At 34.4% G+C, this 25,002-nt stretch overlaps 1 protein-coding gene across 1 annotated transcript in view; it reads left to right on the top strand.

The window, feature by feature from the left end:
- Positions 1-25,002, top strand: part of CNTN3 (contactin 3) — a 378,875-nt gene that overhangs the window by 77,814 nt on the left and 276,059 nt on the right. The window contains exon 3 of the mRNA XM_074198709.1: positions 13,607-13,782. Within this exon, the coding sequence (XP_074054810.1) occupies positions 13,607-13,782 (176 nt within the window). The remainder of the gene's footprint in view (positions 1-13,606; positions 13,783-25,002) is intronic.

Genomic DNA, 25,002 nt, shown 5'->3' on the forward strand with positions numbered 1-25,002 from the left:
TTCATTTTTCTCACCCTTTCACTTTATTTTTTCCTTATCATCCCATCAGAGTCAACTCACATCTGTGGTTCTATCTATGCATAATCCTAACTGTCTAATTTGATAAATTTTGGGGGAGTTACAAGTGTCATAATCCTATATAGGAAATTAAAGATTTTAATCTTATTGATTTTTTTCTGATTTCTTTTACTAGTTTACCTTTTTATATGTCTCTTAAATCTGGTATTGAGAGTCAGATTTTCTATTCAGCTCTGAGTCTTTTTTATCAGAAATGCTTAAAAGTCCTCTGCTTCATTGAATATCCATTTCTTTTCCTCTGGCATTATACTCAGTTTTTCTGGATATGTAATTCTTTTTTTTTTAGGTTTTTTTTCAAGGCAAATGGGGTTAAGTGGCTTGCCCAAGGCCACACAGCTAGGTAATTATTAAGTGTTTGAGACCGGATTTGAACCCAGGTACTCCTGACTCCAAGGCCGGTGCTTTATCCACTGTGCCACCTAGCCTCCCTTATGTAATTCTTGATAATAATCCTATCCCCTTTTTCTCTCTGGAGTGTTATAATCAAAGCCCTGTAATCCTTTAATATGGCAGCTACTAAATCTCCTGTGGCAATACATTATTTGAATTGTTTCTTTTGACAGCTTTGAATATTTTCTTCTTAATCTTGAAGCTCAGGATTTTGGCTATTGATCTTTCTATGGGTTTTCCTTTTGTATCTCTTTCAGGAGATGATCAGAAGATTCTTAAATTTTTAATTTTATCCCATGGTCATATAGTAAACCAGTATTTTTTGTTAATTTGCTGAAAGATGTCTAGGCTGAGTGCATAATGAATAGAGCATAGGCCCTAGAGTTAGAAGAGTTCATAACCAACCTCAGACACTTCATACATATTAGTTGTGTCACCTTGGACTAGTCACTTTAATCCAATGTCCCACCAAAAAAAAAAAGTCTTTCAAGTATCTAATGATTCTTTTTAATTTTTTTTTTAATTTTTTTTTTGCAAGGCAATGGAGTTAAGTGGCTTGCCCAAGGCCACACAGCTAGTTAATTATTATGTGTCTGAGGCTGGATTTGAACTCAGGTACTCCTGACTCCAGGGCCGGTGCTTTATACACTGCGCCACCTAGCCACCCCTATGTATATTTTTAAATCATAAAATTTCCTTCCATGTTTCCTTCCTACCCCCCCTCCCATCAGTTGCAAATAGTCAAGTTAACATTTTCTATTCATGTTTTTTATAAAAATGTTTACATATTAGTCATTTTTGATATGGGAATTAAGATCAAGGGAAAAAGATATTGTAAATATAAGATTTTGTTTTGCTTTACTTCCTCTGGATAGGAATAACATTGTCCACAGTCAGTCTAATATGGTTGTCCCTGGTCTCTGAACTTCCAAGAGGAGCTGATTCCATCAAGGTTGATCATCTTACATGTTCTTGTTAATGTGTACATTGTTCTCTTGGTTCTGCTCCTTTCACGCAATATCAGATCCTGTAAGTCATTCCATGCTTCCCTAGAGCCTGACCATTTATGATTTCTTATAGAGCAAAAATATTACATAGTATTCATGTGCCATAATTTTTTTAGTCATTCCCCAGTTGATTGGCATCCCCTTAATTTCCCATGCTTTGCCACTACAAAAAAAGCTGCTGTGAATATTTTGGAACATGTAGGATTTTTGCCATTTTTTTATAATTTCTTTTGAATATAGAACTAGAATTGGAATTGTTGAGTCAAAGGGTATGAACAGTTTTATTGCTCTTTGGGCATAGTCCCATATGCTCTCCAGAATTGTTGAATCCATTCACAACTCCACCAGCAATGCATAGATGTCCCATTTCTCCCACAACCTCTCCAACATTGAACATTTTTCCTTCTTCTCATCTTGGTCAATCTGATAGGTATAAGATGATACCTCATTGTTATTTTAGTTTGCATTTCTCTATTCAATAATGATATGGAGATTTTTCATATGGCTATATATATGTATGTGTGTGTGTGTATATATATATATATATATATATATATATATATATATATATCTTTTATTTCTTCATTTGAAAACTGTGTTCATATCCTTTGACCATTTATCAACTCGGGAATGACTTGTTATGTTATAAATTTAATGCACTTCAATTTATATTTTAGAAATGAGACCTTTATCAGAACTCCTAGTTGTAAAGATTGTTTCCCTGCTTTCTGCTTTCCTTCTTCTTTTGAAATCATTGATTTTATTAGTGGAAAATCTTTTTAATTTAATATAGTCAAAAATCATTCATTTTGCAGTTTTTATTGAACTAACTTCTTTCCATAGATCTAATAGAGTATTGGTCTGTGGTGTTGTACTTCATGTCTAAGTCCTGTACCCATTTTTACCTTATTTTGGTATAGGGTATGACATGTGGGTCTATGCCTGGTTTTTACCCTACTGTTTTCCACTTTTCCCAACAATTTTGGCAAGTAATGAGTTCTTATCCCAGAAGTTGATGTCTTTGGGTCTGTCAAATAGTAGATTATTGTAGTCATACTGTGCTTTCTTTTGAACTTTATCTGATCCACAAATCCATTAATCTATTTCTTAACCAGTACCAGGCAGTTTTGATCACTGCCACTTTATAGGATAGTTTTAGTTCTGGTACAGCTAGGCCACGTTCATTTTTATTTTTTTTCTTCAGTTCCTTGCTACTCTTGACTTTTGTTTAGCCTAACAATTCTTAAATTATTTCTCCTTGATATATTTTCTGGGTCAGTTGACTTACCATTGAAATTATTCAGACTTCCTTCTATTCATTCCTTGGATGTTGGATTGTTTATTCATCATAGAGTCATTGCCCAGTTTTAATGGTTAAGAAATTATTTTCTTAAATAAGCTTTTGTATATTTTTTCATATGCTCAATTGTGCTTTGTAAGCAATTAACCAATGACTTTCTGTATTTCTTTTACCATTTAGACTATTTTAAACATTATTTTCTTCAGTATTTTTGTACTTTATCATCATGTTAACTCTTTTTTTCATGATTTTCTTGCCTCAACCCCATATCTTTTTCCCATTTTTCCTCGCCCTCTCTCATTTGAGTTCTAAAATTCTTTTTGAGCTCTTCCCAGATTTCTTTTTGGCCCTGAGATCAGTTTGCATTTTTATTTGAGGCTTAGTATATAGCAATTTTGACTCTTCTCTTCAGAGTTTGTTTTGATATTCCCTATCATCATAGTAACATTTTATGATCATATACTTTTTGTTTTGTTTTAGGTTTTGCTGTTGAGTTCTTTTCTTGGTGTGGAGGAGGCACTATCTAAAGTTTCAGTTGTTTTTTTTTCTTTGTTATTTTGTTTCTTTTTGTGCAACTGTCTTCTGAGTTAGATCTGGACATCTGTGTGTTTTCAGTTCTTCCAAGTTGTTAGAATGAAAGAGAACTGGGTTTATCATTCCCCTGGTCTATGCTGTGGTCTCTGAATGAACACAAGCACTATTTTTCAACCTGGAGCTGTGAGGAGTCCTACCTCCCCCTGTCCAAAATTCAGTGTTCCTCATCTATTTGAGATTTTCACTCAGATGTGCATGTAGTCAGAAGACAAAATCCTATACCCAGTGACAACAAAAGAGCCCCTGTAATCTTCTTCTGATCAGTTGTCTTACCCTCTTACCCTGCATGTGCTTAAAGCTCTGGAAGATTGTTGCTGATAACTTAAGTTGTCCCCAAGGCATGCTGCTGGCTTGCCAAGGATTGACTTGCTTTGGAATATCATCATTTATCCCCAGTGTAAAAGACTTTTCCTGCCAACATTTCTAAATTTTCCTGATCATGAAAATTATTTCACCCCATCCTTTTATGGGTTATGCCTTTCTAGAATTCATCTTGAAATATTTAAAGTTGTTTGGAGGGAATTTGTGAGACCTCAAGGGATAACCCTTTTTTCTGTCATCTTAGCACCATCCCTGAAAAGACTGTCTTAAAAGTGACAAGACTTTAATTTTTTTATTTAATAAGATATTCTGGGACACATTGCTCAAATGTAGTACTGGAAGCACTTTAAATGAAATCAAACATTGGAAATCATAAAAATTCAGTTTTTTTTATTAGAATAATTTATGATCCATCTCATAACATGTCTTCTTATTCAGGCAAAGATGACTTTTTTTTGTAAGGCAAATGGGGTTAAGTAGCTTGCCCAAGGCCACACAGCTACGTAATTATTAAGTGTCTGAGACCAGATTTGAACCCAGGTACTCCTGACTCCAAGGCCGGTGCTTTATCCACTACAACACCTAGACGCCCCCAAAGATGACTTTTGAAGTTCCCTCCAACTCTGAAATTCTATGAAATTCTGATGCTGATATTCACACAAATAATCAATGCCTCCTTAAACCAGAAGAAACTGGAGTTTTTATATGATTATGTTAATTTCATCACAGGGCTAGATTCTCTGAATGTATCCTTTTTGATTTCAACTCAATTTTCACTCTTTTCCCCTGTCTCTATATTTAATAAGATATGAAAACATATTTTAATTTATCTAAAATTCTTATTTGTAAATGTTTTTAAGAAGAAAAATAGTTTGTCTGCTTAGTGAGAGACAGAAAATCAAATTGGACCAAACATCATGAGCAAAATATTGTTCTGAATCAGTATCGTGCCTTTGAATCTACCATATTACTCTATTTTGATGTAACAGAAATGTATATTAAAGGGGAAAATGATTGCCAGTTTCCCTAGGAAAATGAGACTAAAATACTTTAAGTATTACCTTTGTAGGCTAGAAGATGGTTATTGCCTGTAAAGAATATCCAGAGATGATCTCCCTTAACAAATCTTTTCCATTTGGGCTCTTTAGTCAAGACTTTGGAATGAGAGCATTTTGATATTAGCTGTTTACAGAAATAAAGTAGTCTCCCTTCTATTTTATACTCTCCTAAATCACTCTAGCTATTAAATAGACAAGAGGAAATGTTTTTTCAAATGTTTTTATGGGATGTTTACAATTTTCTGGGTAGTCTCTGTACTTTTGTTATCAATCAGTTTAATACGAAAATGTCATTTTGAAATGAGACCATCAAATATGCTTATTCAAGCCATAAATATTCTCAATCAGGAGCCAAAGTCCTGATAAAACATTCCCTTCAAACATGGAATGAAATACATGTTATACATCACTTTCAAGTGTACTTGAGGTCTTCTCATCAAGCCATTCAGTCATGAGCAAAATTGACTAGTCCTTTACTCATTAAAATTAATTCTGTTTGTTTGAATGGATAGTTGCTTTATGAACCAAAGAATTCTTTGTAGACTGAAAAAAATCAATTTCACCCACTGGTGATGTAACTTCTGTTTTCTACCATTAATACCCAGAATATAACACATGGTCTGTACCTCCTGGAACTTTTTTTTCCTTGTGTTAGGTATATAATCAAATAAATCAAAGCAACATGGCTCCAAGTTCCTAATTTAATAGGTCAGATCGTCCATGCTGGAACTTGACATAAATGACATGGTCTGCCCTCTCCAGACATTGTAGAGTGCTTTTTTCTCTACCTTCTATCCTTCTTACAGTTCCTCCTACTCTATCTTCAACTACTCCTCAATTCGTTTTCCCTACCTAGGGTCCCTAGAGCTCAAAATAAACTACAGGAATTGTAAAGTGGGAGGAACAATCTGGTGTTGTTTGTACTAGTTGAAAAGTATAGGAACAGATTTATACATGTCAGAGGAAGAAAGAGTACTACCCAGCAATAAATGCGATTGCTATTTATTTCAGAAACTGCTCCAGTGGTATTTTAGCTTATTAAGGATCCTGGTTGCAGAAATGTCTTTAGGAGAATAAAGAAGTTTTTTGGTTTGTTTGTTTTGTGCTTGTTTCTTTATTCTTTTTTATTGAAATTGACATTTGTTTGCTTTCCCCCACCCCAAATACACACAAATGAAGGCAAGGCTACAATTTTGAGTCATCTGTTTAATATTTAATATTTTCCAAAGATAAAGATCCTGAAATGAAAGTCAACCTTTTTAATATTAATGTTTTCTGATGATACTACATGATAGAAATCATGAAATATTACAATCTCCAAAGAGTCAAAATTGCATGTCATCCAAGACCAATAGTAAGAAATTGCAATAGTGCTAGTTGGTAGTGAGTATAAATAGATTATCACAAGTTACCAACCATGAATTGTGAGTAAATTGAAAAATCTCAACTGTATGACATGCGGGACAAGCACGGCCCCCTCCACCCTAAGTTTCTCATATCTTTTGTTGTTTTGTTTTGTTTTGCAAGGCAATGGGTTTAAGTGATTTGCCCAAGATCACACAGCTATTAAGTGTCTAAGGTCAAATTTGAACTCAGGTCCTCCTGACTCCAGGCTTGTTTCTCTATTCATTGCATTACCTAGTTGTCCTCTAAGTTTCTTTTATCAATGAAGATAGAGGTTTAGTCATTGTTTGCATGATATTTATATTATATAAGCATAATACATATATATATATATATATATATATATATATATATAATATATGTACCTTGACTGTCTTACTGCCAGTAGAGATTATTGTTGTTTCTAGATAAGAGATGAAACAGCCAAAACCTCATCTCCTATATAAACCTGGATAATTAGCCCTTTTCAGTGATGGATTTGAGTAACTTGGGTTGTCAAAGATTTTATACTCAGAAATACAAAGGAAGCTGGAGAATTTTACAAACATATCAACACCACACTGAACACAAAAAAAGCTGTATGGATTCAATATTCCATCTACTTCTTTCACATTTGCCTTCTTTTCCAATTCTCAGAGTAGAGACCCATTCTAAAAGTATTGTATTCGATGATAAGACAGAAGAAGCAATAGCTGAAAAGTAGACAGCCCTCAACATCAAAAAGAGAAGTGGGGACAGTATTTCTCTCACCTTTTATTTTTCACATAATTCATACTGGTTCTCATCATCAAGGAGAATAATTCATTTGAACGAAGACCTAGGGGAAGATTATATAGCTAGATAGCTCACTCTTTCTTGTGCTCTTGCGCTCTATCTCTCTCTCTCTCGTTCTCGCCTTCAGCTCTCTTGTACTCTCACTCATTAACATTTTCTTTTTTAAACTTTGACTTCCAAATTCTCTCCTTCCCTCCAATGCTTACTGCATCCACTCAGAACTATGATATTGATTATATATGTGAAATAATGCAAAACACTTCCCTTAACTATCATAAAAATGATCAAAACAATTAAGTGAGAAAATTATACTTCAGTTTGCTTACAGTTCATCAGTTCTCACTCTGGAAGTGGATACCATATTGTTTAGAGTAACCAATTTTTACACAGTTGATTATATTAGCATTGTTGTTACTGAGCAATAATTTCTTGCTTCTAATTTCACTTTGCATCAGTTAATAGAGGGATTGTCATGGTTTTCCAATACCATACCCCTTTCAAGTAAGACAGTCAAGGTACATATATCACACATATAGCATGGATATATAATATAAATATCATGCGAACAATGACTAAACCTATGTCTTCATTAATATAAGAAACTTAGTCTGGTGGATGGGGCCTTGCCTTTTCTAGTCCCACATGTGTTCTGTGTTAATCACAATTCATTGTTGATAACTTGTTATAGTCCATTTATACACACTACCAACTAGCACTATTGCAATATTATAGAACAAAATATTCCATAATCACAAAACTCAGTGTTCCTTATTGAAGTGTATCCCCTCAGATTCCAATTCTTTCTCACCACATAATGAGTCCTTATAAGGATTTTTATATGTGTATGCATATATATATATATAAATTATATATATATATAAATTATATACATATTTATATATATATATATATATATATATATATATATATATATATATATATGTATCTTTCCTCCATTTATTTGATCTCTTTTGGTGACACAGCTGGTAGTGATATTTATGAAACAAAAGTTATACAAAATTTTATAGTACTTTGGACATAGAATGATAGGAATCCATCAAAAGCATATTAATCTACCTATTTTCATTAATCCCCTCCAATATTTGTCATTTTGATAGATACAAGGTCATACCTTGGAGTTATTTTAATTTAAATTTTTCTAATCAATAGTGACACAGTGCATTTTTATATGACTATTGATAGCTTTCATTTCTTCTTCCTTCTTTGAATCTATTTCAGTGAGAGGGAATTTCAAGCACTGCCAGTCACCACCATCCAATTTCCCTTTCACTCTTAAAAATTATTTCTTAGATGGCCCCTTTTATGTGAGAAAATGTTTACCTGATCTAGCTCTCCTTCCCCCTTTCCCAACATATCCCTCATTCTCACCCCTTTCATTATTTTTTTAAGTTGAGATTATTCCAACACAATTGCTTCACATTTTGTATGCTCTTGATCTAGACTTTTGTAATGGGCCTATGTATCATCTTTTAATATAGGAGCTCTATGTATCATCTTTTAATATAGAAATGTAAATGGTTTAACTTTATTGAGTGTCATTTGATTAATTTCATGTTAACCATTTTATATTTCTCTTGAGTCATGTGTTTTAATATCAAATTTTCCTTTTGGTTTTGGTCATTTCATTAGGAATACTTATTGCCTTAAATGTCCTTTTTCATCCCTGAAGGATGAAATTAAATTTTGCTGGGTAAGTGTTTCTTTGTTGTAATCTTAGCTCTTTTGCCATGCAGAATATTATAACCCAAGTACTCTGCTCCTTTACTGAGGAAGTTGCAACTACTTATTTGATTTCCAAAATATTTGAATAGTCTCTTTTTGGTTGAATTTTTTTTTAAATGGGAGCTCTGAAATTTTGCTTTAATATATTTAGGAGCTTTTTCCTTTGGGGTTTTTTTTGGAGCAAATCCTTTCAATTTCTATTTTAAGAATAGTTCAAAGATAAAAGAAACAAGGCAATTTCCTTTTAAAATTTTTAGAAAGTTGATGTTCAGGACTTTTTTTATATCTTGACTTTCCATGAGTCTGGTAAGTCTTAAATTACCGCTGTTTGATCTATTTTCCAGATGAGTTGCTTTTTCTGAAAAGATACTGCACATTTTCTTATGGTATTTCATGCTTTTGAATTTGTTTGATGGATTCTTCATGTCTTATGAAATTATTAACTTCCACTTGCCGAGTTCTAATTCATAATTTTATTATTCAGTGAATTTTTGTACCTCCTATTCCATGTTGCCTATTTTACTTTTTGTGGAAAGATCTTTCTTTAGTGAATTTTGTGTCTGTTTTGTTGTTAGGCCAATTCTGTTTTTCAGGTGTTATTTTCTTCAGTGATTTGTATGTGACATTTTTTTTAAAAAATCATACTATTTTCTTTCCTTTTTATATAAATTCATTTGTTTATTTTTCCAAATACATGAAAAGATAGCCTTCAACATTAACTTTTGTAAGATTTTGAGTTCCATGCTTTTTCCCCCCTCCCTTCCCTCCCTCACCCTTCTCTTGATAGTGAGTAACCTGAAAGGGGTTATGCATGTATTTTGATTTTAAACATATTTTTGCATATTCATCATGTTCTGAACAAAGAATCAGACAACAAAAGGGAAAAGAACCATGAGGGGAAAAACATAAAGCATACAACATTTTAAAAACTGAAAACTATATTCTGTGGGGAAGTGGGAGGAGGGAAGTGAGATGAAGGGAAAAACTGTAAAATTCAATAAAAATAAAAATAACAACAACAAAATGAAAACTATATGCTTTGGTTTGCACTCAGACTCCATAGTTCTTTCTCTAGATATGGATAGGGTTTTCCATCACAAATTCTTTGGAATTGACTTTGATCATTGTACTACTGAGAATTATCTATTATAGTTGATCACCACACAGTGTTGCTATTAATGTGTACAGTGTTCTGGTTCTGTTCACTTTATTGCACATCAGTTCATGTAAGTCTTTCTAGGCCTTTCAGAAGTCCTCCTGTTCATGATTTCTTACAGAACTCTAGTACTCCATCACATTTATATTCCATTTGTTTCAGTCATTCACCAGTTGATGAGTATCCTCTCAATTTCCAATTGTTTTCACCACAAAAAAACCCTACTATTTATTTTTATATGTATGAGTCTTATTCTCCGTTTTATGATTTCTTTGGGATACAGATCTAGTAGTAACATTGCTAGATCAAAGGGTATTCACAGTTTATTGCCCACTGGGAGTAATTCCAAATGGCTTTCCAGAATGTTTGAAGCAGTTCACACCTCCAAAATTAGTGTACCAGTTTCCCACATTTCCGCCAGTACTCATCATTTTCCATTTTTTACCATATTGGCCAGTGTGATGGGTATGAGGTGGTACCTAAGAGTTGTTTTGATTTGCATTTCTTTTATCAATAATTATTTACAGCATTTTTCATATGAATATAGATAACTTTAAACTCTTTATCTAGAAAATATCTGTTCATAATCTTTGATTATTTGTTAATTGGGGAATGAATCATTTCTTTAAAAATTTGACTCAGGGGTGGCTAGGTGGCACAGTGCATAAAGCACTGGCCTTGGAGTCAGGAGTACCTGGGTTCAAATCCGATCTGAGACACTTAATAATTACCTAGCTGTGTGGCCTTGGGCAAGCAACTTAACCCCATTTGCCTTGCAAAAAAACCTATAAAATAAATTTGACTCAGGTCTCTATATATTTTAAAAATGAGTCCTTTAGCACAAGTACGAATTGTAAAAAAAATTGTTTCACCACTTTTTGCATTCTTTTTTGGATGCATTGATTTTATTTGTACAAAAATTCTTTAATTTAATGTCATCAAAATTATCTATTTTGCTTTTTATAATGTACTCTATTCATATTTTTCTATTTTCACAAATTTCTTACGTCACTCTCCTTTTCTTTTCCATTTTTCCTCTACTAGTTTTATCTCTTTAACTTTTTCTAGTAATTCTCTTTGGGCTTGGGTTCAATCTTCATTTTTTTTTTTGAGAATTTTCAGCTGTTTTTCCACTGTTGTCTTGAGTTTATGTCTTGAGCTTCCCTTACACTATAGTAGGTTTTTTAATGATCGAGTTCTTCTTTTTGATCATTTTTTCCAGGCCTATTTATTGATTTTGTATTTTATGTTAAAATTATGCTCTGCTCACCTAAGGATGGGAAGGATGCTTCAGGCTGCCCCCCCATGGTGATTCAGATCTAGTAGTAATATTGCTAGATCAAAGGGTATTCATAGTTTATTGCCCACTGGGAGTAATTCCAAATGGCTTTCCAGAATGTTTGAAGCAGTTCACACCTCCAAAATTAGTATACCAGTTTCCCACATTTCTGTCTCTTTTTAAAACTAGTTCTGGTGGTCTGAAAGTTTTTTGTGGATCTAAGGCGGTAAGATCTAAGGGCAGGTTTCATGTCTTCATCCTGATCTCTGCTCTTGGTGTTACCCAGTAAAGGCCCCTTTGATAACCTGTAGCCATAAGGGCTAGTCTTCCTCTTAAACCTGGAACTATAACCTGGAGTCCTGCTTTCCTGCAGTCATAAGTACTAGAATCTTTTCTTCCTTGCAATTATAATCCAGTCCCCAGTTCCCTTATGTCCCAGGAACTATGACCCAGAAAAGTTTGGAGATGACAGAATTCCCATCTGTGTCAATCAAAAGATCTCTTGTAATCTTTTTCTGTCTAATTGTCTAACACTTGGACTGTCAGATTGAGAGTTCCCCAAGCTTCTGTTGCCACTGTCACAACTATCTCTGAGGACTACCATTTGTTCTGCCCCCACCCCCTGCTTTCTGGGCTGGCTTCCACCCTAAAGTCATCAACCTCTGATCCTAAAGTTGTCAGTTTTCTCATAATGGAAAAATGCCTCACATGGAAATTTTAGTGACTCTGCAACTCCAAAATTTGAAGAAGAATGTGAGGAGAATTTTGCTGCATTGCTACCTTTTCTTTTCCATCTTGACTTCATCCCTACCCCCCCCTTTCAATTTTGCTTTTCATAGATTAGAATTTCATCTTTCTTTTTTCTCCATTTTGGTAACCTGAATTTTAAATAAAAATGACATCTACTCTTACTGAGCAGCCCAAATAAAGCTGCAAGAATGCTTTTTTTTTAGCTGGATGCCTTTCAAGTTAATTACTCTTTAAACATTTTAGTCTCACAGTATTGTTTGAAATTTTGCATTAATGATTTTGATCCTAATAGTTTTAAATTAACATAGATTTCATTAGTTATTGGATTCTCAGAATCTAAAAGGACCTCCATTTGCACAATTCCCAAAAATCTCTTTGTAAATCAATTTTGGAACATTCAAATCATATTTTAAATAACTTAGTAGAGATTAAATAATGATAGCATTTATAGTTGATTCTTTTGTTGGGATTTCTATGATAATAAAAATAGTAATTCCTATGATAAAAAAGTACATGCAAATACTATTTTTTCAACAACCCCAGGAGGTATTTGGTTTTATTATTCCCATTATACAGATGAGGAAACTGAGACTGAGGGAAGTGAAATAACTTGCCCAAGATCACATAACTACTGACTACTAAAGGCTAAATTTGAACTTTTGTCTCCCTAGCAGCAAGGCCAATTTGCTATGTACTGTACTAACCAAATAACTCAGGGCTTCTTTAGTCTATATCTATCACTCTAAATATTGTCACTTAGCTAGAGCCAAACATTGCCCCTATTTTTTACCTTTCCAGTGGTAACAGGAGAAGGAAAGATTTTTTATTTTTGTTTTTGATTTGCTAAGTAGTAAGAAAAGGAAATGAATTTTTCAAAACTGTATTCACATAGTTTTCATAGACTTTTAAGTTGTAGAGCAGCAATTGACATGCATCAGTATAAGGAGTTTGCTCCTTTCTGAGTTCCCTGTCCTATTAACATTACAAGACTGTTCCTTCTAGGTCCTCTTCCCTCACAAAATAAAATACAAAAAAAAAAAAAAAACCAAACCAAACAACTTATGATTTATTCCCCAAAGAAGTTCCCCAGCCCTCCCAGCCATTCCTCCTGTCAGTTAGAAAGCATAATTTCCAAAATAGTTTCTATCAGTTTAAAATAGTTGACAGTATCTTAGAGAGGTGTGCTTACACAAATTGAAGTGGATGGTGTTCACTTATTTGATTAATTAAATATGTTCAGTCAGTCTGGATGAATAAATCTTGAGAGAGGGGGAAGATGTGAAAAATATAACCTAAAATCCTTTAAATTTGTCAATTGCAGAATATTAGATATGTGTCTAGATTGCTTTCCTCATATTTTGCCCATCTTTTTTGCATCTTAACATATATACACACATATATATATATACACACACACACACACACACTAAATGTTTGTTATGGCCTCAGGGTAACATGCTTATATTTAGAGAAAATCTACATGGAAAAATGTCATTTCAAACTGACAATTGATAATTTTGGTATACTCTAAAACATATTCTGATTAAATACTCAAGTATCCATGGTATTTTTCTACCAAAATCCAAAGACCATGACTCCAATCAAAAATACAGACTTTATAAGCACCTTCCTATTTTTAAATATATAACATGCTTAAAGCTGTCTAGATATAATAGCTTATCTTTCCTAATTTAAATATAAAAAATAACAAGCACAGAAAAAGCAAAAAAAAATATGAAATTTGTTTTACAGATGGCAGCTCAATGGAAGTGACATTGACCTAAGTATGGAATATCGTTATAAGCTCAATGGAGGAAATCTTGTGGTGATTAATCCGAACAGAAATCGAGATACTGGTACTTATCAATGTTTTGCATCAAATTCTCTTGGAACAGTTGTCAGTAAAGAAGCAAAAGTCCAGTTTGCCTGTAAGTTGAAATTCACAAATTCTTAACCTATTGTAAGAAAGTGATATTAATATATAAAGTAATTTTTAAATTTCTTGAGAAATTATTTTGGTATTAAATGTGTCAACTCAATAATAACTTGATAAGAAAAAAAATATTGAAATTGATTTCGAATATATCATAAAACCATTGAAAGAAATTTTATAATGATCCTGGAATATATCATAAAAATACAACAAAGGTCTCATAGAATAGGGTCAAGGTAAAACTTGGTACTTTTTTCTTATTGCTTTGTTTAGAAATTGTGTTTGAGAGCAATTATATTCAATGCAACAAATATTAAACATCTACTATGTGTCAGAAAATGTTTTTGAAAGTAGGCATACAAAACTTTATTGGAATTTAAAGAAATTAGAGTCAAGATACTAAGTAATCTCCTAGATACATTAGAAGACAGAGCAGTGTTTATATCTGGTAAGGGAACAAAACCAACAGGAGAATAATTATTAGATAAAAGTAAACACCTAAACAGAAAAATGAGAAAATAAGTTTAGCCTGATTAAGGTTAGAAAGGAAAGGGGTAAATCAAGAGATAAGAAAACAGAAAAAAAAATCTAATTTATGATCCTGGTGCTTAGAAAGTGATTTCATTTATCTCTGAGGAATTATGTCTTAGTTGTCTTAATATGATCCTAAGATTCTTCTCTTTAGCAAATTTTTTTTAACCTTCCTAGCTATGTAATAGGGATGTTCAAAAGAGAAGAATGTTTTGGAACAAAAGATAATACATTTTATTTTGGATATATTTGTTTGATATGGAGATAGTGTGAATCAGGAGAAAATCTAGGGCTGGGATGTACAGATCTGTGAATCATCTACACATTAATGATAACAAAATGCATGGGAAACGTGATCTCAGAGAGAGAGAGAGAGAGAGAGAGGAGGTTTAGAAAAATCTTAATGTACACGTGTAAGACGTAAGATTTAGCATAAAGAGACTGGAAAGAAAGGGGCGGCTAGGTGGCGTAGTGGATAAAGCATCTGCCTTAGAGTCAGGAGTACCTGGGTTCAAATCCGGTCTCAGACACTTAATAATTACCTAGCTGTGTGGCCTTGGGCAAGTCACTTAACCCCATTTGCCTTACAAAAACCTTAGAAAAAGAGAGAGACTCAAAAAAAAGGTAGAGGTAGGTTAGAAGGATAACCAATAAGAAAAGTGTATGAAAATTCACATGCTAAATATTGAGTTGAATGGGTTGATACACAGTGTCAAAGTTTGTAGAAAGGGAGAGAGAGTTATAATTCAATTCAATAAAAATTTATTATTTGCCTAATTTGTGATAAGCCAGCTAGGTGTTGCCATAATGCACAGGTCTGGAGTCAGGAAGACATCATCCTGAATTTAAATCCAGTCTCAGATACTTACCAGCTGTGTGGCCCTGGACAAGTCACTTAATCCTGTTTGTCTCAGTTTTCTGTAAAATGAAGTGGAGAAAGGAAATTGCAAAAGCACTCTATTATCTCTGCTAAGAACACCCCAACTGAAATCACACATAGGCAAGCACAACTGAAAATGACAGAAGAGAGTGAACATAATAACTATGAGGAATAGTAATACCTATTGAGGGTTTTTGTTTTTTTGGTTTCTGTTTTGCTTTGTGTGTGTGTGTGGTTTGCTTGCTTGTTAGTTTTAAAACTGATGAAGACTTAACAGGAGAGAAATCAATTAAATGGCAAAAGTTGATGACTATGGTGTGGGATAATAGTCAATATACTTGTTTTACTAATCCAGATCTCAGGAGATATATCACAAATCCTAATCAAAAAAAAAGATTGCAGGCTTAAGTTTTCTTTCACGATTATCAACAGTATACAAAACGAAAACAAACAAAAACGACCCTGCTTTCCCTTAATTCTAATCCTTCATACTGAAAATGACTAATCTGTAAACGTATTTATCAAAAATATGTATGTACAGTATTAACCTGACTTGTTCTCCACTGAGAGGAGGGGGATGGGTAGGGAGGTGGAAGGAAATTTTGTAACTTAAAATGTACTTATGCATGTGGATGAAGTTTCAAAAGAATAAAATAGATGAATTTAAAAGAATTATCATCTCCTTAATTGCCAATTAGTTACTGACTTGCCCACAAAAGCAAGTCCAGCAGTGCAATGTAGAAGAAATACAACTGACTCTGGGGTCATTGGACCTTTCCTACAAGTGGTACAACTACCAATATTGCTTTGAGCAAATATTAAACTTCTTTGGCTTCAGTTTCCTTACTTGTAAAATGCAAATATTTGTAAAAAAAATAGGGGACTAGACTAGGTGACTTGAGTATATGATTCTATCTCTCAAACTTCAGGAGATTCTTTGACATGCCCACTGAAATATAGCAAAGTAATTCTTTAAATCCTGTAAAAGTTGCTACTATCAACTAAAAGTTGATGTGTAAAAAGTATTTATTTTTTATGAGATGTTGGATTCTCATTAATTTGTACTGCAAACCATTTTCTATTATTTCAATATTTTTCTTTATTATTTATGTCTTTAAAAGTCAATTAGCTTCCCTCAGTAGTGGGTAAACGTTGACTTTATAGCTTTGGAAAATTATGTTTATAGTATTCTTAGCCTGATACATTGCACTCAGTGGTGTTAGGAAGGTTGAATGGAATTAGTAAGAAAGAGCTGATGAAGTTTACATTAATGTTAAAATACCTAGGAGCCCAAGTCTCAGATTAGCTGGGTGTTTCTTCAACAGAAAAATTACCAAGGCCTAATTAGCTAAATTGTTGTAGCATAATCAGTGAGAGCCTCTCTCGATGAGCAGCTCGAGGCAGCATGATTTCTCATAACTTAGTAGTAAATTTCATCTTTCAACATAAGTGACTTTGATGAAGTTCAAAGCTGTTCTGCTCTGATGATCTAAGAACATATTTTTCTTTAAAAACTTGATACATCTTTAAATCATTTTCCCATTCATGCTCTGTGACCAACAAAACTTTCTTCAAATACTCATCTTTTTCTTTAAATCAAAAAGAAAAAGTTTTGATGAATCCAAAGGAAAATAATGATATGCTGCTATCAAAATCATGACCATGCCTGATCACTTTCTCAGACCATTAGTTTTATGTTTTAATGTAGGAACATACTAAAAATATGGTTATGTGTCTTGTGCTGCTGAAAAAATGCTTTGGTTAATGGGATCACTGAGGTTTATTTTAATAGAGAAATGCTACAGGACTAATTTGCTCCAAAGGCTATGATGAAAAAAAAAAGGAAAAAGCAACAACTCTGTCTTCATGTTCCTGAAGTAGGAATGGTTATCTAATTACCTACCACATTCCCACACATGATAGATTTACTAATTTACAAAATATATTTCAAGTGATTTACAAATTTTAGAATATTGTACAAAAATAGATGTTATTCGCGTCCTATCTTTTATTCAGATAGAAAGACGGAGAACAAGTCACTATCCTCCTATAGCTTTGTTATGTTTAATGTACCATGGACTATTGCACAGGTGAATGGAATGATAGCTTTACATAATTGAATAAAAGTACTGAGACACAAGGGCATCTTTAGTAAGCCAAGCAAAAGCATCTTGAGATATTTCCAGTAGAAAATAGGAGAGATGGAATGAGATACACCTAATCATGTTGATTTTTTTTTAAGTTTTTGCTAGGCAATGGGGTTAAGTGGCTTGCCCAAGAACACACAGCTAGGTAACTATTAAGTATCTGCGACCGGATTTGAACTCAGGTACTCCTGACTCCAGGGCCAGTTCTCTATGCACTGCGTCACCTAGCTGCCCCATGTTGACTTTTTTGAAAGCTTTTCACTTCATGTTGTTTAGAGATGAAAGGTTTCATAAAGTGATATCTAATATAAATAATAACTACTATTAATGGTAGGGGAGAGAACATTCCCAGAGAACTGAGGTATGATGACAGAGAGGAAAAAGAACTAGGTCCTTTTTTCTAGAAAGTGGTAAGTTGAAATGAGGCCAAAGTCCATCATTGTGAAGTCTTGTCCATTCCTGATATGCTTCTAACTTATAATCTGTCATTTTAACAGGATTAAAATAAAACTTAACCTAATCAATACCTCACTGCAATCAAAGAAAAAAAGACAACTGTTTGTTAACCTTTAAACTTAAGTATTTTTGGTTTTTTCTTCTTTAGATCTGATGATCATTAACTTGTCTCAATCTCCCTGAGCCTTAGTTGACTCACCTGCAAAATGAAATATAAACACCCCACCACACACACACAAACACACATCATATCAACTCTCAAGTTTTTATCAATTCTAAAAAAATCTGTTTCTCTGAGTTTGGAAAGTTGGACACAATGTTAGTTTTTCAACAAAGGCTAGAATCCTGCCATCTAAAGCTAACACACACACACACACACACACACACACACTGAAAAAAATACGAAGTTAGCTGGAAGGAGAGTCAGGTGACTTAATTTTTTTACCTAAGTTCTTTGTCTTGTAGGTAAACATAACACCCCTCACCTCACAAAGATAGAGAAACTTCAAGAACAATAAAGTAAGAGAAAAAAGTATACTTAAGTCTATATTCATATACTATCAACTCTGTCTTTGGAATGAGTCACATTTTTTAATAATAAGTCCATCAGAGAAGTTGCTTCAATATTTTTACTTACAGTTACTATGCCTAACTGTATTTCCTTCCATCCTACTGTTCTCCACTTCCATTTATTCTATTCTCTCTCTCTACTTTCACCCTATGCCTCCACAAAGGTGTGTTGTATCTTGATATACTTTCCCATTATCCTCCCTCTCTTCTTTCATTTACATTCCCCCTCCACTCTCCCTGTCCCCCTTTGCCCATCCCTTACTCTCCTTTTTTCCTCTAGGGTAAGATAGATTTTTTTTAAATGCTATTGGGTGTGTATGCTATTTCCTCTCTGACTCACTTCTGATGAGAATGAAGGCTTACTCATTCCCCCCCTCACTCCACCCCCCCCCCACCGCTTCACTCCACTGCAAAAGCTAGTTCTTGCCTCTTTTTCATGAAATATTTTAATCCATTCTATCTTTCCTTTTCCTTTCTCCCAGGACATTATTTTCTCATCTATTAACTCTAACTTTATACTATATTATACCTTTATATTCACCCCCCCTTCCTGTGCTTTGTCTATATCTTCTCCTTCTACCTGCCTTATTAAATGAAAAAGTTCATATGACTATTATCTGTATCATCTTCCCATTTGAGAATGCACAGATTTCAACATCATTAAATCCCTCAAAATTTGCCCTTCCTTTCCACCCTCTCTATGCTTCACCTGAGTCCCATACTTGAAGATTAAACTTTCTTTTCAGCTCTGGAAATTTCAACAGGAAAGTTTGAAAGTCCTAAATTTCATTAATATTCTTTTATTTTGAAAGAGGACATACAGTTTTGCCAGGCATTTGATTCTCAGTTGTAATCCAAGCTCTTTTGCCTTCCTGAATATCATATTCCAAGCTCTATGAGCCATTAACGCTAAATCCTATGTAATCCTGACTGTAATTTCACATTATTTTTGTAATATTTTCCCTCTGACTTGGAAATTTTAGATTTTATTTTGAGATCTCCTTCAGGAGGTAATCAGTGAATTTCCTCAATTTCTAATTTACTCTTTGCTTCTTGGATATCAGGGCAATTTCCCTGGAAAATTTCTTTTTTATGGTTTATTTTTTTATAATATTACAATAATCTTGTGAAAGTAAACATAAACCCCCCTCCCCCACAAAAAAGATAGAGGAAAAACTCTCAAGAGAAATGCATTGAAAAGATAAAAAGTGCAGTCTGTGTTCAGATTCCATCAGCTCTGTCTCTGGAATGAGCTGCCTGCTTTATCATAAGTCCACCAGAGAAGTTCTTTGATATCTTTTATCACAGTCTCTATTACTAGCTGTATACTCTTCCATTTTATTCCTCCCCATTCCCATTTATTCTGTATTTTCTCTCCCTTCACCCTATCCCTGCTCAGAAGTACATTATTGTATCTGACTCCCCTCTATGACAATCTTTATTTTCTTCTATCATCTACTGCCTCCCCATCACCTTTATCCCATTTCTTTGCTCTCGTTTTTCCTCTAGGGTAAGATAGATTTCTATACTCTATTAAGTGTATATGTTATTTCCTCTCTGAGCTTTTTCTGATGAGAATGAAGGCTCACTCATTCCCCCTCACCTTCCCTAGTTCTGCTCCACTGCACATGTTTTTCCTTGACTCTTTTATGTGAAATATATTATCCCCTTCTTCCACTCCTTTCCCTTCCTTCCATTACATTCCTATGTCATCCACTGACTCCATCTTTTTACTATATTATATCATTATATGCAGCTACTTCCTGTATCTTGTCTATATATGCTCCTTCTATCCAATCTTATAAATGAGAAAGTTCATATCAGTTATCAGTATCTTCTGCCCATGCAGGAATACAAACAGTACAACTTCATTAAGTTCCTTATAATTAATCCTTCTCATTCTCCCTCACTATACTTCATCTGAATCCTGTACTTAGAGATCAAACTTTCTATTAGGTTCTGGTCATTTCAACAGGAACTTTGAAAGTCCCCTGTGTTTTGAACTTTCTTCTTTTTCCCCTGAAAGAGTATGTTCAGTTTTGCTAGGTAGTTGATTCCTGATTGTAATCCAAATTCTTTGCCTTCTGGAATATGATATACCACATAATACAGACACTTCTAAATCCTAAGTAATCCTGCTTGTAGCACCACAGAGATTGAATTGCTTGTTTCTGGCAGCTTTTAGCATTTTTCTCTTGGACTTGGAAGTTTTGGAATTTGGCTATAATATCCCTGGCAGTTTTTATTTTGCGATCTCTTTCAGGAGGTGATTGGTGGATTCCCTCAATTTCTATTTTACCCTCTTCTTCTAGGATCTTAGGGAAATTTTGCTATATTAATTCTTGAAAAATAAGACCTAGGCACTTTTCCTAGTCATAAATTTCAGGTAGTGCAATAATTTTTAAATTATCTCTCTTGGATCTGTTTTCTAGGTCAGTTGTTTTTCCAATGAGATATTTCACATTTTCTTTAATTTTTCATTCTTTCAGTATGTTTTTTATTATTTCTTGATTTCTTCCAAAATCATCAGCTTCCTTTAGCTCCAATCTACATTTGAAAAAGTTATTCTCTTCAGAGAGCTTTTTGATCTCTTTTTTTTTCTAATTCTGCTTTTTAAGGCATTCTTCTCCTTGTTTTCTATTATGTTTGCTTTTTCCAATTGGAAATTGGATTGCTTTCCAATTGGAAGTTCCAATTGGGTTGCTTTTTCCTCAGCATTTCTTTTCTATTTCTTTCACTAAGCTCCTGACTTGGTTTTCATGATTTACCTCTATGGTTCTCATTTCTCTTCTCAATTTTTTCTTCTACCTCCCTTAGTTGTTTTTCTAAAATTTTTCTGAGATAATTCATAGCCCGATCTCATTTCCCATTTCTCTTGGAGGCTTTGAATACAGATGCTTCAACTTTGTCATCTTTTGTTCCTCTATGGGACCAAATCAATTTGTTATGGTCAGGTTTATGTAATTTTCTCATTTTGTCTGCCTATGACTGATTTACCACACTTTCAAGTGTTTGGGGGTTTTTCAGACACTCCACAGGGACCTTAATTCCACTAAGGTCTTATGTGAGGCTCTGACTGCTCTCTTGACTGTGTTCCGGTCTATGGATGATCACAGGCCCTCCCTTCTGCCCTGGAGCTATGAGGAGGATCGCTGCTCCTCTATGGTAGTCTGAGGACCCATACTGTGACCTGGATCTGAGTGTGAGCAAAGCAGCAGTGTCTTGCCCCAGGGAGAGCAGATAGACCTCTGCAGTTTCTCTTCACCCTCTGTGGGCTGAGCTTTCTGGAAGGGCTGGGTGGCTCTGCAGGTTCCTGCTGCAGGTTCCTAAGTCAGGGCTACTCTGAGGCCACTGGCTGGGGCTCCATGCTCAGTCTGGAGCTGCAGAGTTCTCTCACTGCCCCTCCAAGCTGTCCCTGGCATTTCCAGGGTCCCAGGCACCCCTCAGGCTGTTCCTGTTCCTGGAAGACTGGAGTTGCTTTGCCCCAGACATTTCCTGTGGATCTTCTAAGTTGTCTTGAACTGAGAAATTGTATCACTCAGTCTTTCTGTGGCTTCCACACCTTTAAATTTTAGCTAGAGTAATAATCTGATGATTTTTGCATGTGTGTGGGGGGGTAGGTTTAAGGAAATCCCTGCCCTCAGCTACCATCTTGGCTCTGCAACTGAGAATTTCTTGGAAAATGAAGTCTAGACTCTTCTCCTGGTCATAACTTTCAGGTAGCTTAGTAAATTTTAAATGACCTGTCCTACATCTCTTTTCCAAGTCAGTTGTTTTTCCAAAAAGATATTTCCCATTTTCTCCTAGTTTTTTCATTGTTTTGATTTTATTTTATTGTTTCTTGATTTTTCACTAACTAATCAGCTTCTCTTAGCTCAGTTCTAAATTTGAAGGCATTATTTTCTTCAGAGAGCTTTTTTATCTCCTTTTGCATCTAGCCAATTCTGCTTTTTAAGGCATTCTTCTCCTCATCGACATTTTGGACTGTTTATTTCCATTTTACTTAAACTGGTTTTAAAATGCAATTTTCTTCTGTATTTTTGTACATCCTTCACCAAGCAGGGCTGGGGAATTCTTATTGAAAAATTACACCAAAATTAACAGAGGAAGATCTACTCATGTCATGATACTAGGGCAAGTTCCTAACTCCAGGCAATTGGTTTGTCTATCTATTTATTTGTTCAATCATACATATACATATATATATATATATATATATATATATATATATACATACATTATACATATATATATTCATTCATATATATTCATATATACACAGATGTACATATATACATTCATTCATTTATTTATTATTTTAGTATAGGAACTGAAAGAAATGAGCTGGATAAAAACAACATGAACTAACTACAAAGTTTCTGAGAAAATTATAAATTCAAAAATTGTAAAATGTAAAAGTCCAAAAAGAAATTCCTGGAAGAGTTAAAGAGATAAGAAGATAGAAGGAAAAGTAGAAAAATAAATGAAAATGAGACAAGAATATTGTGAAAAGGAAATAAACAATTTGTTAAAAGAGACAAGCAAAATCTACTAAAAGAAAATACCTTAAAACAAATTGACCTAGTGGTAAAAGAAGTACAAATATTCTTTGAAGAAAAGAACTCTGTAAAAACAGACTTGGTCAAAATGTCATCAAAAAAATTCCTTATACATTAGAATTGGGCAAGTAAAATATAACAACTCCATGAGATATCCAGAAACATTTTGCTGTAAGGTTTTGAATTTTACAATTTTTCCTCCAACATCCCTTCCAACCTCACCAGAAGGCAGTCTGATAATCTTTACATTGTTTCCATGCCATATACATTGATGAAAATCGAACGTGTTGAGAGAAAAAATCATATTCTTGAAGAAAAAATAAAATACTTGAGATAGCAAAGTCATACACAACATAAGACAACTTTTTTTGGAAGAAAATTGAAGATAGCAATCTTTGGACTTTCATTAAATTTCACAGTTCTTCCTCTGATTACAGATGGTGATCTCCATCATAGATCCCCTAAAATTGTCTTCGGACAGTGATGGAATGAGCAAGTCCATTAAAATTGGTTATCACCCCCCATGTTGCTGTTAGGGTGTACATTATTCTTCTGGTTCTGCTCATCTTGCTCAGCATCAGTTCATGAAGTCTTTCCAGGACTCTCTGAATTTCCATTTCTCCTGACTTCTAATAGAACAGTAGTGTTCCATAATGTACATATACCACAATTTGTTCAGCCATTCCCTCATTGATGGACATTTACTTGATTTCCAATTCTTTGCCACACAAACACAGCTGCTATGAATGTTTCTGGACAAGTAATGTTTTTACCCCTTTTTTATGATTTTTTCAGGGTATAGACCCAGTAGTGGTATTGCTGAATCAAATGGTATGCTCATTTTTATTGCCTTTTGGTACTAATTCCAAATTTCTCTCCAGAAGGGCTAGATCAATTCACAATTCCATCAACAATGTATTCATGTTGAGGTAGCTAGGTAGTCTAGGGGATAGAGCTTGGACCCTGGAGGCAGGAGGACCTGAGTTCAAATTTGGTCTCAGACACTTAATAATTACACAGTTGTGTGACCTTGGGCAAGTCACATAACCCCATTGCCTTGCAAAAACAACCCCCCCCCAAAACAATGTATTAGTGTCCCAAATTTCCCACATACCTTCCAACATTAGTCATTGTCCTTTATGATCATATTGGGCAATTTGAGAGGCATGAGGTGGTACCTCAGAGATGTCTTAATTTTCATTTTCTAATTGGTAATGATTTAGAGCAAACTTTCATATGACTATGGATAGTTTTGATTTCTTCATCTGTAAATGGCCTTTGCATATCCTTTGACCATTTGTCAATTGAAAAATGGATTTTTTTTATGATTAAAGTTTTTTTTTTAATTTATTTAAGGCAGTGTGATTTAGTGACCGGCCAAAAGTCACATAGCTAGGCAATTGTTAAATGTCTTAGGTCAGATTTGAACTCAGGTCCTCCTGACTCCAGGGTTAGTGTTATATCCTAGCTGCCCCAAATGGCTTGTTTTTTTATAAATTTCACTCAGTTTTCTACATATTTTAGAAAAGGTGGGGGGGAGAGCCAAGATGGCTGCATGAAGGCAGGAATTCCTGGAAACTTTTCCCCCCAAAACTCCAAAAGTCATAAAATTATAAGTCTACTTAATATTTAGAGAGGCAGAACCCACAGGAGCACCAAGTGATATAATTTCCCAGTCCAAGACAACTTGGAAGTTCCACGGGAAAGGTCTATTTCATGGGACCAGGGGATGTACAAAGCTGCTGTGAATGCAGCCACAGCTTCATCCAAAGTGTAGCATTACAGCCAGGCTGAGTACCTAGATCCCTGGGGGCACCTGGGTCCATGGCAGAGGGGTGCTGTTTTCAGACCTGCTGGACCAGGGATCTTGGGGAACAGCCTGAAGCGGCAGTGAGAGAACTCTGATGCACCAGAGTGAGCATGGACCACCACCATCAGAGCATCCCTGCAGTGAGAAATTATAGCAGGAGTCGGCAGAGCCACCCAGGACCTCCAGAGTGAAGCCCACAGATGTTAAGGGTTGGGAAGACTGCAGAGGTCTCTCTGCTCTCCCCTGGGGCAGGACTCTATTG

Source organism: Macrotis lagotis, chromosome 8 (genome assembly GCF_037893015.1).
Source record: "Macrotis lagotis isolate mMagLag1 chromosome 8, bilby.v1.9.chrom.fasta, whole genome shotgun sequence".
NCBI lineage: Eukaryota > Metazoa > Chordata > Mammalia > Peramelemorphia > Peramelidae > Macrotis > Macrotis lagotis.